The 14023-nt window shown below is 45.1% G+C and overlaps 1 protein-coding gene across 1 annotated transcript in view; it reads left to right on the top strand.

Moving 5' to 3' along the window:
* Positions 1–13127, top strand: part of LOC310784539 (SH3 domain-binding protein 5-like) — a 23259-nt gene extending 10132 nt beyond the window's left edge. Inside the window, exons 4-9 of the mRNA XM_083645525.1 lie at positions 5865–6029; positions 7287–7417; positions 8298–8340; positions 8501–8717; positions 9492–9830; positions 10918–13127. Of these exons, the coding sequence (XP_083501651.1) occupies positions 5865–6029; positions 7287–7417; positions 8298–8340; positions 8501–8717; positions 9492–9830; positions 10918–11087 (1065 nt within the window). The 3' untranslated portion in view covers positions 11088–13127. The remainder of the gene's footprint in view (positions 1–5864; positions 6030–7286; positions 7418–8297; positions 8341–8500; positions 8718–9491; positions 9831–10917) is intronic.
* Positions 13128–14023: the final 896 nt, after the last annotated feature.

Below are 14023 nucleotides of genomic sequence, written 5' to 3'. Positions count from 1 at the left end.
TTAAGCGGCTTGTAGCACCACATGGTAATATTGAATGTTGATGTTTCTGTTGTTGTTTTTTGTTTAATCTGTCCGAGCCTGTTCATGTGTTTTGTATGTGTACTGTTAAGAAAAAAAAATATATATATATTGGGGGGGACAACAGAAATAGCGGATGTGATAGATACAATTATTACATTCCCTAAAAAAGAGGGGGAAAAAAGGGGGATCATTTTGTCCTGGGCAAGAGACGTGGTGGGTTTGATTTCAGAGCTCCAGTTTGTTGGATTTAACATCAAATGTCTGTTGTTGACCTACTTGAGGTGTAATTACACCTGCATGCAACATGCTTATTGGTTATCATTTATTTCACTCTGATCAAATTGTTGAATTCAACAGCTATTTTACCAATGCTGGCATTGCGTGTGGTTACTATGGCTGAACAAACTAACTAACATGCAACTCACACCATAAGCGACTTCGACGACGGCATGCTTGTGGTTGTTGGTGCAACCCTTCTGAAACTGCTGATATCACAACAGTCTGTCAAGAATTTACACAGAATGGTGCAAAAACAACAACTTTGGTCAGCAGAAAAGTATCTCAGAATGCAACACGTCTGTCACTTTGGTAGCCGGTTAACACTGAGCTGAAAGCTATACCTAGATTACCTACCAGGGTGGGAATTACACGGAGGCCATGGCCTCCATTGCCCCTCCTTCTGGCCGTGATGCCCTGAGATCAGGCCACATTGGCAGTGCCCTGCTACCAGCCTGCTACTGTCAGTTGCTTTAAGAAACGTCAGTGGTCTCAGTTTAATGTGCAAAGGATGTGTAATTGGCTCATTTTAACACACATTTCTGAAAAATCGCTCTTCATGATGTCAATAGAGCAATTGCCTTTGTGCCCTGGCTTGTGGCCTTGTGCCCTAAAAAAATATGTGACGCTGAAGGCCAGATGGCCACGCCCCTAAAATGACGAAATTCCCACCCTGATACCTACCCAGTATTAGTCTGGTGTTCCAGTAAAGTGCTCAGTGAGTGTAGCTATAATGCCAGGGCAGCTTCTGTTTTGCCCTTCCACATTCATTGCAGTGGACTCCATTGTGTATTTGAGTTGAGGTTTGCCAAAGTGAAAGGGGTTGGATACTTCAAACAGCACATATTACAGTTTTCATTTTCTAAAAAATATTTACTACTACTGAACTGGCTATATTAGTCGTTTAGCTGCTGCTGGAAGGGGGGGGGGTGTTCAACCACTTTTGCGAGGCACTGACTGTATGCATGTCACATTCTGATTAGGGGCTGGGCCTCCCTACCAGCAGTCTTATTATCAGAGCTCATCTTGACCAGTTACTTAGAACATTAGAAAATAACATTTGAATCTATAGGCTGAAGTATTTCATGGGAATATTAACACAATTACACGTATCTATTATTGACCTAATATGAATTAGGATATGAATAGATGATTAAAAATGATGTGATCATGCTTATGTCAGCATGCATTTTCAGTTAACTTACTAAGTTGTTCTTGTTGAGCGCAAAGTGGGAGTTTTCTAGGTGTGAAAAGGGCAGAGGTGTTTCGGCCCGGGCAGAGGTGTTTAGGCCCTTTTGGCAGCAGAGATAGGCAGGTTTCCTCTTGAAGCAAACGGCAGTTGTTATTAGCAGCAGTTGCCTTAAATGAAAGCTAAGAAGGTCCCATTTAAAATAGATTGAAAAAGATTGACAAAAGATTGAAAAATGCCCTGACCATGTGCCTAACCCAGGATATGCACCGGCGTCTAAAATGCAATTTACTTTAGGGGTGGTTCACTTCACAAGCTGGTAACTGTGTCACAGCTACCACTAAGGAATGGCTATCATACTCAAATATCATCTACAGACATGTGTCTTATCAAAAATTATAAGCAAGTTTTGCCACCTTGAGTGGTACCGGAATCTGGACTGGCCCATGGACTATTTGGGGGTGACTATGCATGAAGTCATTTCAACATAAAAATGTGGGACTTTAACTTTGAAATTCTCTAAATTGATGCACTTGAGTTAATAAGCTGTCAGGGTTGTCCTAAACTCAAATATATCAGTCATAACTCATAATCAGGATTTTTCTTTTCTTGCAACCCAAAATCAAAGAATACAGTAATTTCCCTCACAATTTAGTGGGATGTTTTATATTGTTTTTATAAGCCTAAAACCAAACATTCCTCTATGCAGGAAGTGGAACAACCCTGCATTGTCTGGTCATCAATTATAGATAGAATATTTAATATTTAATACATGACCTGATTTCAGATGTGGAATCGACTGCTTATCCTCATCCTCACTGACCCTCCCCCCCTCCACACACACACACACACACACACACACACACACACACACACACACACACACACACACACACACACACACACACACACACACACACACACACACACACACACACACAATATTGCCTCTACCCCTGCCCATAAGCCAGTCTAAGCACCCAACCCCCCATGTTTTCTCTTACATTCCGACGGGTTAAGGGGGTTGTGTAGGAATGTGTCTGTACTGTCCTATCTCTTGTCTTTACGTCTCATTCGCTGCTGCGCCGCCGCCCGTCTGTGTGCTGTAGCTGTCTCTGTCTGTCTCTGCCTCCTTGACCTCTTTCTCTCTCTTGAGACAGAGACTGTATAAATGGGGAGACTTCCAGCGATGGAGGTGTCAGACAGGTTAAAAGAGTCTGATACATGAATTAGAAGAAAGGAGTATGGACACACACACACACATACACAGACGCACATACACATAGACGCAAAAAACACTCTTTAGTGGGATGGTGTGAATGGACATGGCACATATCACGAGGACGAGGTGACAGTGTGTTGTGGTATTTGTGACTAAAGCCGTCCCGTTAGCCGCCGCCGAGACAGTGCCCTACAATGTGGGCTACATGACATCACGTTAATTAACGGATGACAATGGTTTCTATTTGCATGGTATCTTTGGGCTGTGAAAGCCTTTGTGTGGTGAAGATAGCAGCAAATTGCGTCTTTCATCTCCGATGTCACACAGCGGGGGGCCGAGGTAGCCTGGGTAAACCCATCCCCCACGTGACCTGCTCTCAGACCTGTTCTCAGTCACTATTCCCAGTCACCTAGTGACTGGGAACTGAGAGAGCAGGTCACGTGGTGGCTGGGTTTACCTAGGCTAGGGCCGAGGAGTAGTCACAACTGGGTGTCGACTGGGTGGATTCGTCATTTTGTTTAGCTGGGTGTTTTCTGCAAAAACAAAGAAAGAAAGTGGGCCAACTCTGTCCGGGACGTCCCGTGAAGGACGGGGGGCACTTGTGTGACTGTGTGGCACAATCTTCACCTACCTTCACAAAACAGAACAGACGAGGGCTCACGACACGATGCATATCATGATACATGGGTCATGATACGATTGTATCACAACACATTGCGATTGATACATATTGCGACATATTGCAATACTCTACTTAATGTACTGAAAATTAGAAAATAGAGCTGAAAATACAACTTGCTGTGTACCACCCCAGGTAGCGTAATAATATGTCACATTATATTGATAACTCAGTGGACAAATTCAGTCAAATCTATTTAATTCAAAATTTGCATTCTAATTTATTATAACAGCATTTGCTAACTGGCACAGTTGCACACTGTGCTACTGAACAAAAATAAAGTGCACAAGTATTCTTATTGTGTCATCGAACATACGGCTGTGCAAAAAAATCGATACAGCGATCTCTCGTGATATTTTTCTGAAATATCGATACAGTATTGTGGGGAAAAATTGCAATAAATTGCATATACCGGTACATTATATTGCACATCCCTATTATTCTTCCCCCGATTCCCTGTTCTGTTTCTGCTCATCATCTAAGATTTTCTCTTCATGAAATATCCATCATCCTCCTTCTGTGCTTTCTGCCCCCCCCCCCCCCCCCCCTTCGTAGAGCCTGAGAAATGGGTCATGATGAGGGGAAAAGGGGGGGGATTCAGACTAACAGATTGCATGGAGAGAGGTCTCGACAAACCTGGATAACGCTATCTAACTGAGATACCCAGTGGCCAGGCCAGCTTTTCTAACCCTTGTGAGTCTGTGTAGATGTGTACATGTGCACGCCACTGATGGAGGCTTTATCATAAACATGGCTGACAGTGGCAGGGGGTCAAATGGCAGCGGTTATCGTAACAGAGAGACAGGGGAGACCGTGGGAACAGTCTGACAGCTCACATAATGATCAGGCTATAGGCTACCGACGTTTTGGGGAGTTTGGCCCAGTGGTTGTCTTAATTAATATAAGATGAGAAGATGGGCACTAAAATTGGCACCAGATGTGCATGCTAACACTTTAGCATACAGTCTCTTGTAGGTGATTAACTTTATCCAAAGTATGAAGATGGACTTTTTAGTCATTCAACGTTGGTATTGGTTTTCGTTTTTATTCCATGACCTGTATATTCACAACTTCTGAAAACAAAATGTCAGTCTTCATCTTTCGTGAAGTCTATTATGAATCAACAGCGTAAAAACCATTAGCTGTCTCTCTGGCTAACCTTGCTCACTTCCTGTGTAAACAAAACAAGTTCTACTTGACGTCTGGCAGAAGATGGCAGAAGAGACATCTTCTGCCATTGAATGTGCATTTTGGGGGGGTTCAAATTTGGTCTATTTTTCCAGTCCTCTAAAACACAAATATTTAATGTTAAAGCGCTAGCATGCGCATGCGCACGCACACGCGCACACACACACGCACACACACACACACACACACACACACACACACACACACACACACACACACACACACACACACACACACACACGGTTTTGGTGCCAATCCTCTTGTCAGTGCCGTCCTTTAAAGTAATGTCTAATGGCTTGTAAGCGCTCCAACACAGCATACTAGGCTCATTCGGCTGATATTAATAACTTCATTTGCTTTCGTTTTTGCATAGCACTCTTTCAAATATATTTATAAAGTATGTTTCTAAGATAAAATTAGAAGCTGAAACAAGACTGATCTGGCTTACCCGGTCAATTATTTAGTTTCATACAAGAGAATCTGATGAGTTAGTGGAACTGGTATAGAGCCAATACACTGGCCTTTAAGTCACGTCTGTGGGACTGGAGAGAGTGGGTCCAAATATGTTCGGCCCGATGGGAAGAATCCCCTTATTGATGGTGACGCACTGACGCCCACTGTGGGCAGCAAGAAGCCACTGACCAGGGGTCACATTTCCTCAGGGACAAAGCCACTGTTTATCTGTTGCATCAAGGCGTGTGTGTGTGTGTGTGTGTGTGTGTGCGTGTGTGTGTGTGTGCGTGCGTGTGTGTGTGTGTGTGTGTGTGTGTGTGTGTGTGTGTGTGTGTGCGTGTGTGTGTGTGTGTGTGTGTGTGTGTGTGTGTGTATGTGTGTGTGTGTGTGTGCCTGCGTGCGTGCGTGCGTGCGTGCGTGTGTCCGTGTGTGTGAGCTGTTTCAACATGCCTCTGTGGTTGTCATAAGGAATCTTCCAGAAGAAATGTAGGTCAAAGAAAGACACACACACACACACACACACACACACACACCACAAGGACTAACTGGTGCATTCACTTCATATAAATACACACTGGAGCGAGTTAAAGCAACAACCAGGAAATGTTCACATCACTGGTTTAAAGCTAAGATGTTATGGTTGAGGTTTTCAGTAGTAGACCTCGGTTGCTCCTGATCAGCTGTCTCACACTTAGCTCCTTCCCCAACTGCTGCCAGTATCTGCTGCCACAAAACCTGCCGCTGCCACTAATTGTGCCAGGCCTCTCTCTTCCCAAATGAGGTGAACTGAACGCATCATAACCTTCCTCCGTGGCTCTCTCCACCTGACCCCTCAGGCCCAGGTTGAAGCCCAGAAGGCCACCCAGGAGTTCCAGCGGGCGGTGGAGATCCTGCGGGCGGCCAAGGAGACCATCGCCCTGGCCGAGGAGCGGCTGCTGGAGGAGGACAGCCGCCAGTTTGACTCCGCCTGGCAGGAAATGCTCAACCACGCCACACAGAGGGTAGGCACGCACGCACGTGGAAAATAGCCTGGCCGCGTAAAGAATTCCATCATAACATGTCATTTAGCCTCGTCTTTAGCCTTGCTTCCAATGCAGTTCCCCTCTCTGGAAAGATTGTCCCGCTTCAAAAGATTCCACTTGTCGTCAAAGTGACAGTGTCTTGAAATAAGGCAGAATAAAGCAGATACAGTAACTGCCCTAAGAGCAGCGATTAACCGATTTCACTATAGAGTACCGCAGGGATGACATATTTTTGTAGAACCCCGCCATGTTGGTTCTTAGGGGGAAAAGCTATGGGATTTTAGAATAGGGATTTCCGTTAAATGCATGAAATATTGTCTGTGGTTAACACAAGCTTATGGGAGTGGAAATTTGTGTTCAGCAAGATCATCTTCACAAACGAGGACCACTTTTATGATCTTTTAAACCTTTTCTGAAAATTGCATTTAAAAAAAAAAATTATGCTTCAAAAGTCATAAAAGTATGTTCGTGAAGATTATCCTGCTGAACACAAACTTCCACTCCCACAAACCTTTGTTAACCACAAACCTTATTTCATGCATTTAACCGAAATCCTAAAATACTAAAAGCCCATTCGCTTTTCCCCTTCCGGATTCCTTCCTGCGGTAGGCTACTCTATTAACGATTATAGATTGTGATGGTCCAATTATAGTCTGAGGAACAGGCACAAACCTTTAAGCCCCGCCCCCATGTTCTTATGCATTTAGAATACATTCACACTACTGTTAGTAGATTGGTTAACGTTTCCCATACAGCCATGAGGGCTGGGCAAGAATTCAATACTGTATTATCGTTTATCATCGATATTGATTTCAACTATATCGCCCAGCCCTAGTGAGCACCGTCCTTCGGATGAGATGGTAAACCGAGGTCTTGACTCTCTGTGGTCATTAAAGATCCCATCGGCGCTCTTTGCAAGAGTAGGGGTGTAACCCCGGTGCCCTGGCTAAATTCCCACACAGGCCTTAGCTGATGTGTGGTGAGCGTTCTGGCGCAAACTGGCTGCCGTGCTGGATGAGTTGAGTTCCCCCCCCTCCTGAAATGTGAAGTGCTTTGAGTATCTAGAAAGGTGCTATATAAATTCAATCAATTATTCATTATGAACTATTATTATTATTATTACTTTGTCTGGTTTCGAAAACATTTCTATGGATAATATACCGAGTGACTTCCATGTCTGCAATAGGTCCATTTAGATAGGTAACTTCCACCAAACTTCCTGCTTGACTGTTGCAGGTGATGGAGGCCGAACAGGCGAGAACGCGCAGCGAGGTCGAACACAAGAAGACAGCGTCCAATTACAACTCTTGTATCGGCCACATGAGGCAGCTGGAGAAGAAACTCAAACGCTCCATCAACAAATCCAGGTCCGTTCCTCGGTTAGCTCTGTGAAGGACTGGGGGAACTGATCGTCTTATGAAGTGAAACAAGGCAGAAACGCTTATCTGCTCTTGTGAGCTTTCCCTGTCTGGGCCTCTTTTGGTGGGAGAAAGAGAGAGAGAGAGACTTCATTTATGTCATCTGATGCAGTCCAGATGTTTTTCATGTGTTGGCCGGGGTGTGCTGTGCTGTGCCGGGGTGTGCTGTGCTGTGCTGTGCTGTGGGGTGTGTTCCCTTTGTAAGAGCCAAGGAATGTGACTGCTCTCAAGAGGACTCTTATATATTCTTCCAGGGTTTTTCCTGGCTCAGAATGGGCCTTTGGGGGGTGACTATACACACGACAGTAAGCATGATCGCTCTACGTAAAGAGTGAAATTATGGAGCACTGTGTTTTTGTAGCACCCCAAGTTTCACACTTAAAGTAATCTCAATGTAAAAGTGTGGGATTTTAACGTTCTCTAAAATGATAGAGTAAAAATGCTTGATTCTGGGTGGTGTGTAGCAGTCAGGGTTATCCTGAATAAAACCATATCAGTCATCAGGAGCAGCGTGTTTTTACAGCACCTCCAGTTTCAGAAAAGAAGCAATTTCACTGTACAAATGTGGGACTTTAATGCTCTAAAATGACACAATAAAAATGCTTGATTTTAAGCAGTCAGGGTTGTCCTGAACTCAAAACACCTTCGATGGCCGCCTATATTTATTTGAGTCGGGCTAACGTTATACGGATACAAACTGAAGAGCGGGGGCAATAGGAGCTTCTACCAATGTGACGGACAGCAGGCAGAGAGAGCGCCACACTGGTGCTACAGATTACAAAGTGTGTGCCTCTTTCTAATTTTTTCTTTCCTCTTTCTCCCCCTGCAGGCCTTATTTCGAACTGAAAGCAAAGTATTACCTACAGCTTGAGGTATGTATACAGTATCATATCATGTGTGCACCATAAGCAGCATAAGTGCTGCATCTGCCAATTTGCCAGTCACTATTAGCCAAAGCATGGTAAAGTGCTATGACTGCATGCGTTTTAAACTACAGGACTGAATGTGGAAAATGCGTGTGACTTCTCTTAGCAACTGAAGCGGTGCGTGGACGAGCGCCAGGCCAAACTGGCCGTCGCCAAGGCGGAGTACCGCGCGGCTCTGCGCGCGCTGGAAACCATCTCCGAGGAGATCCACGCCCACCGCCGCTCCCTCGCCATGGGCACCAGGGAGCAGGGGGTGGGGGCGGAGGGCGACGGGGCCAACGAAGACATCGCCAACTTCAAGATGGAGTCAGACGGCCTATCAAGTGAGTGGCACCCACATTCAGAGGAGAATTATGCCCGAGGTCTTTATTCCATATGTCATCCATCATTAGTTTGTTCTTGTTTTGTTGGTGCATCTGTGGCAGTGTGCCGGGTTCTTGCACAGCAAAAGTACGGAGAATGATTTTCCTTATTTCCATGATCTGAATGTGTATGGGAATTCAGATTTTTTTTGGATTAAAAGTGTGGGGGGGAATTATTCTGATTCAAAATTCTAATTTCAAATGATGTACTATTAGCCTATAGACCATTTGAACTTTACAACATAAACATTCTAAATTGACCCTAGCTTATTTCCTGTTGCAGTGTTTGCTAATACAATAGCTGGCAGGAAATAAACTAGGGTCTAAACTGTTGCCTAGCAACAGAATTCCAGTAAAACTCTATTACCGAGACTAAGATCATTTCTCATTCACCTTACTGCAGACGATTCTGTCTCTTTTCTCTGCATTTACTCTTTGAATGGAAGGGAAGAAGACGGAGCCGCTGTGTGACCCCATTTTGAGCCTAGTATGCACACACCCAGACATATGAATAGTGAATGTTTTATAGAACATTTAATACTTCCAGCCTTCAACATGTTTGCCATAGTCTTCAATGGGAAAAGCATTCCTCTGAAAGTCTGGAAAGTCTGGAACTTTAAAATGGAAAATGTGCAAGAACCCTGTGTTTGTGTCTGCATGCTTAACACCGGCCTGTGTACCTGTATGTGTGTGTGTGTGTGTGTGTGTGTGTGTGTGTGTGTGTGTGTCTTTCAGTGGTGTCTGTGTCAATTGATGAAGAGGGTAGTCACTGCAGCAGCTCAGAGGAAGACATGGACACTCACTCCACCTCCTCCCCCCTGGACATGCCCTCCTCGTCGTGCACCTCCTCCCCCCTGGACATGCCCTGCCCGTTCCCCTCCTCCTCTCTCTGCTCCCCCTGCTCGTTCCTCTCCTCCTCTCCCCCTTCCCCCCCTCTGTCCTCCTCCTGTCCCGCCGGGACCCTGGAGCCGCCTAGCCCCGACTCTGCGTGCGGCTCTGGGGGTGTCTCTCCTCTCCTGGGCCCCCGCAGCCAGTGCAGCGGAGCCTCCTCCCCAGACTGCGACCAGGAGAGAGGTGTGTGTTCATCGCATCAGTGTGTGTATCCATGATAGCTTCATCCTAGAAGCTGAGCTCATTTCGGATTTATTTTTTTCTCTGAAAGTTTCAATTAGGGTTTGACTGATCTGGATCTTTGAAGTCCGATATCGACATTGATATTTTTGGGGAAATTTCAATTGAAGCTGCCTATACAGTAGCTGGTATAGCTGGTATATTATGCCAGTAGACAATAACATAAATTTGACCAAAAAAGTATGTACAGTAAAAGTAAAGTAAGTCAAAGTTCATATTCATATAGCAACTTTCACAGAGCAGAGTCACAAAGTGCTTCACAGGAGCAATAAAAGTACATACTAAGAAATACAAACGAGACACAATTAACAGAGATACACAAGAGGCTAGACAAAGGCCAGTCTGAACAGCTGAGTCTTAGCTGCTTAAAAAAAGTGACTGATGATGAGACTGATGATGTCATTAGCGATGTCATATCACACACAAGGAGGCATTGTGACATCACTGATGATGTCATCAGTGATGTCATAAGACTGATGATGTCATCAGTGTGATGTCATAATGGGACACCCCCCCCCCCCCCCACTGATGATGTCATCAGTGATGTCATATGTCACACACACACACACTCACACACACACACACACACACACACAAGGAGGCATTGTGAGACTGCATGCCAATAGAGCAGGCGAGGCTGCACATCAGCCGAGCTGCGTATGCGAGCTGCAGGGCCACCTCGGCGAGCTGCAGGGCGGGCGAGCCTAGGAATCAAGCTTGCGTAGCGCGCGAGATGCCTAGTCTGATCAAAATGTCACATTACAGTCAGTCCCCTTCAGGCTTTCCATAGTCAACCAGTATTGTAGTATTGATCAATTCTACAATAAGTATCAATCAAACTGCATCTTATCCATCATATCAGAGGTAGAGGCCACTGACTGGCCAATATCAGATTTTTAACAACACCTAACCCTAGTATTAATATAGCAGATTTATATTCACCCTAACACACTTCTCTTCTGTGTGTGTGTGTGTGTGTGCGTGTGCGTGCATGCGTGCGTGTGCATACGTGCGTGTGTGTGTGTTACAGGTGACAGAGCGGAGGGAGCAGAGGCGACACTAGAAGCTGGTCTGAACCAGCTGACCTTGACAGCAGCACACAAACAGGACTCTGGGGATGAACAAGACTCTTACAACACGAGCACTGAGCTCCCTTCTCCCGGGCCGGCCGCTACCATTCTGCTACTCGACAGTGTGTGATGGACCTCTGTCGTACCCTTAAAGAACACCACCCCCCTCGTACCCAGCGCCAAGCCCCGTCCCGGACTCACTGGCAGTAGATCTGGAGAGCAGGGACGAATGTGGATGGTGCAGCTGAAATGCACACCTTACTCATAAGTTAGTCATAAGAAGAATCTTCTATTAAGACATGAGTATTCTAATACCAACCAGACTTTGAGTCTAAACGTTGTTGAAACATTGCTTTCAGCCTACTGATGTTGCATTAAAGGTGCTACATGAAGGATTTTTAAACATCAATACATCAATGTCAAATGAATTGTGATACCTTCATATGATTACTGTAAACAAATGAAACCATGGTGGAGATGGTTGGTAGCCTCTGTCTCACACCAGCCATATTGTTAGTGCTCTTGCGCCTCAAAATCGGCACAGTTTAGCTTGATGTATTTTTAGCCTATTAGCATAACTATTCTGGCTCACACTTTTCATCTCGTCGTCTAGAGTAATTCAGCTCTCTCCATAAGCACACTGGAAACGGAAGCGGTGCCGCGCGTAAATTCAGCTCGAGCAGGAGCCTGGCCATTCACACCAGAAGTGGTCGTCGGTTTTGCTCCGTGCACAACTTGTACTGACTTCCTGCCTGGCTGCACGCGATCGCTCGTGGCTCGTGTCAAAAACAGACCAGACGCGGAAAATATGGCTGCAGACCGCGGGCCGCCCACACCACGGCCAGTGTGACCGGTCTAATCTGTTAATAACAAGGGCGCTGAAATGAAACTGCCTGCACTTCCAGACGCTTTGCCTCACTTCCGTTGCCAGTGTGTTTGTGCCGTTATAGCTCCTTTACCATCCCAGCTAACTAGCCATGAGCATTTTGAAATGAATGGATGAGTTAATGTCAGCATTAGATGGCACCCACATAGGCTATACACATATAGGGCGAATCCTGCGCTGGTTCCACGCTGCCTCGGGACGGCACGGTCCTCTGCTCGGCAGGCCCGGTCACATGGACAGCCCGCGCGCGCGGTGTTGCACTGAAGCTCTGTTCAGCAAAGCCCCATGAAGATGGGAACACGACGAACAAATGAATGATACACGCTCACAAACAAACAGTCACTTAGGTTGTGTTACAGCTCCTGGTCTAAAGCAGTCTCTTGCCTTGGTTTAAGCAATGCAGTTCCTCTCTCGACACAGCAAGCTTTCCGTTCACAAATGATTTCCTGCTTTTACCAACACCGTCTTCTCTCCTGAGACTGGTGTCCAAACTTCTTCCAGACACACACCATCTCTGCCCAATGTCGTCTGAGTCCACCCACATTACATTCAAACACATGGCTGGTGATTGACAACTAAACTAACCGAAAGACTGCTCCTGAATGACATGACCGCACATAATAAAACTGACAGTTAATCTAACCAATGAGAGCAATGACGTCAACGGATTTGACTGTCACATTAGTTAATTTGGTAATCATTTGTTGATGTTAAAGTGTTACACATTGCATCTTTAAACTGTATTCTTTTTGTATTGATGTTATGGGTGAGAAACCGCCTCTCTTTGCTCCAAGTGTCTCTACACATCTGTAGGATGGAAACAGGACAATCTTAAAGAGGCTGTCTGGAACTGGATTTCCTCGAGCCCTCCGTCGGGTTTCCTGGACCCTGCTATCACTCCTAAATGTCAGGCAGGAGTAGGGAAAGGAAGGGGGACGTGCACGCGGTACTCCGAGAGTACCGAAGGAAAGGACTGAACCCTTGACCCCTGAACTCAACACACATTTGAATTTGAGACACATCTTCCGTTGGGGATTCGTGAATGAGTGTGTATTTGCGAGGCGAGCCGCCGTCTGTCTCAAGGTAATGTGATTGTCTGCTTTTATGTGCAAGTGAACGATTTTGAGTGTGCGTGCTGTGTGTTTTTGAGTAAAGCTCAAATACTCTCCTGTAGTACAGATATTCTATATTTATACTCCTTTATTCCTGTATATGAACAGTGTTTTACTGTTGTGAATCGTCTAACACAACGTCCATGTCATCTCGTCACAGCAATAAACTTGTGTTGGCTTCAAATGATCCAGCATTCTTGTGTCATTCATTCTTCGCAGGGGTGTCAAACATATGGCCCGGGGGCCAGAACCAGCCCACCAAAGGGTCCAATCCGGCCCACAAGATGACTTTGCAAAGTGTGAAAATGGCACTGTGAAGTCCTTCAATCCAACTTTTCAAGCTCAGGATTTGACACCTAAAATTAATCGTACCAGGTTTCATGAGCAAGTTGTGCAATTAACTATTCATGTTTTCTTTTATGCATCACAAAATGGTAAACTATTTTCATTGCACTTGAATATAGAGAGAAGAATTGCACAGTTGCCGTCAGTTAATGCACAGTTACAGTAGATTTGATATGATAGGCCTATGGTAGCTGACATAACCCTATGTGAAACTGTGTTCTTAAAATGTACCTGTACTGTACCTGAGTTGTTATTTATAGGTTATTATGCATTAATTTTCATTGTCTAGCCCCCTTTAGACCAAATTGGGTCCAGTGTGGCCTGTGAACTCAAATGATTTTGACACCCCTGTTCTACAGTGTCTGTTAGCCCTTGAAGTTATAGATCTGAATGTTGTCCGTGTGTCTGAATGTTGTTTGTGTGTGTGTGTGTGTGTGTGTTTCAGTGTATTTATAGCTTGGCAGCCGGCGCAGTGGGAGAATGTGAGAAACACAACTCACGGGTACAGTGGGGACACAAGTCTCCTGCTTTACGCATTGAGAAAAGGGAAAAGCAAAACACACACAGGCTAATAATTAAAGTAATCGAGTTCACAAGATCTGGTGGGGGATTTTAAAAAGATGGATTAAAGAGAGTACACCAAAAAGAAGAGGAATGAAGACCACACACTATCTCTCTTGCACTTTTTTAAACATTAATTGCAGTCAGTGCTGCCGAGTTAAA

Source organism: Poromitra crassiceps (assembly GCF_964638095.1).
Source record: "Poromitra crassiceps genome assembly, chromosome: 11".
NCBI lineage: Eukaryota > Metazoa > Chordata > Actinopteri > Beryciformes > Melamphaidae > Poromitra > Poromitra crassiceps.
This window is presented reverse-complemented; position numbering and strand designations above follow the sequence as displayed.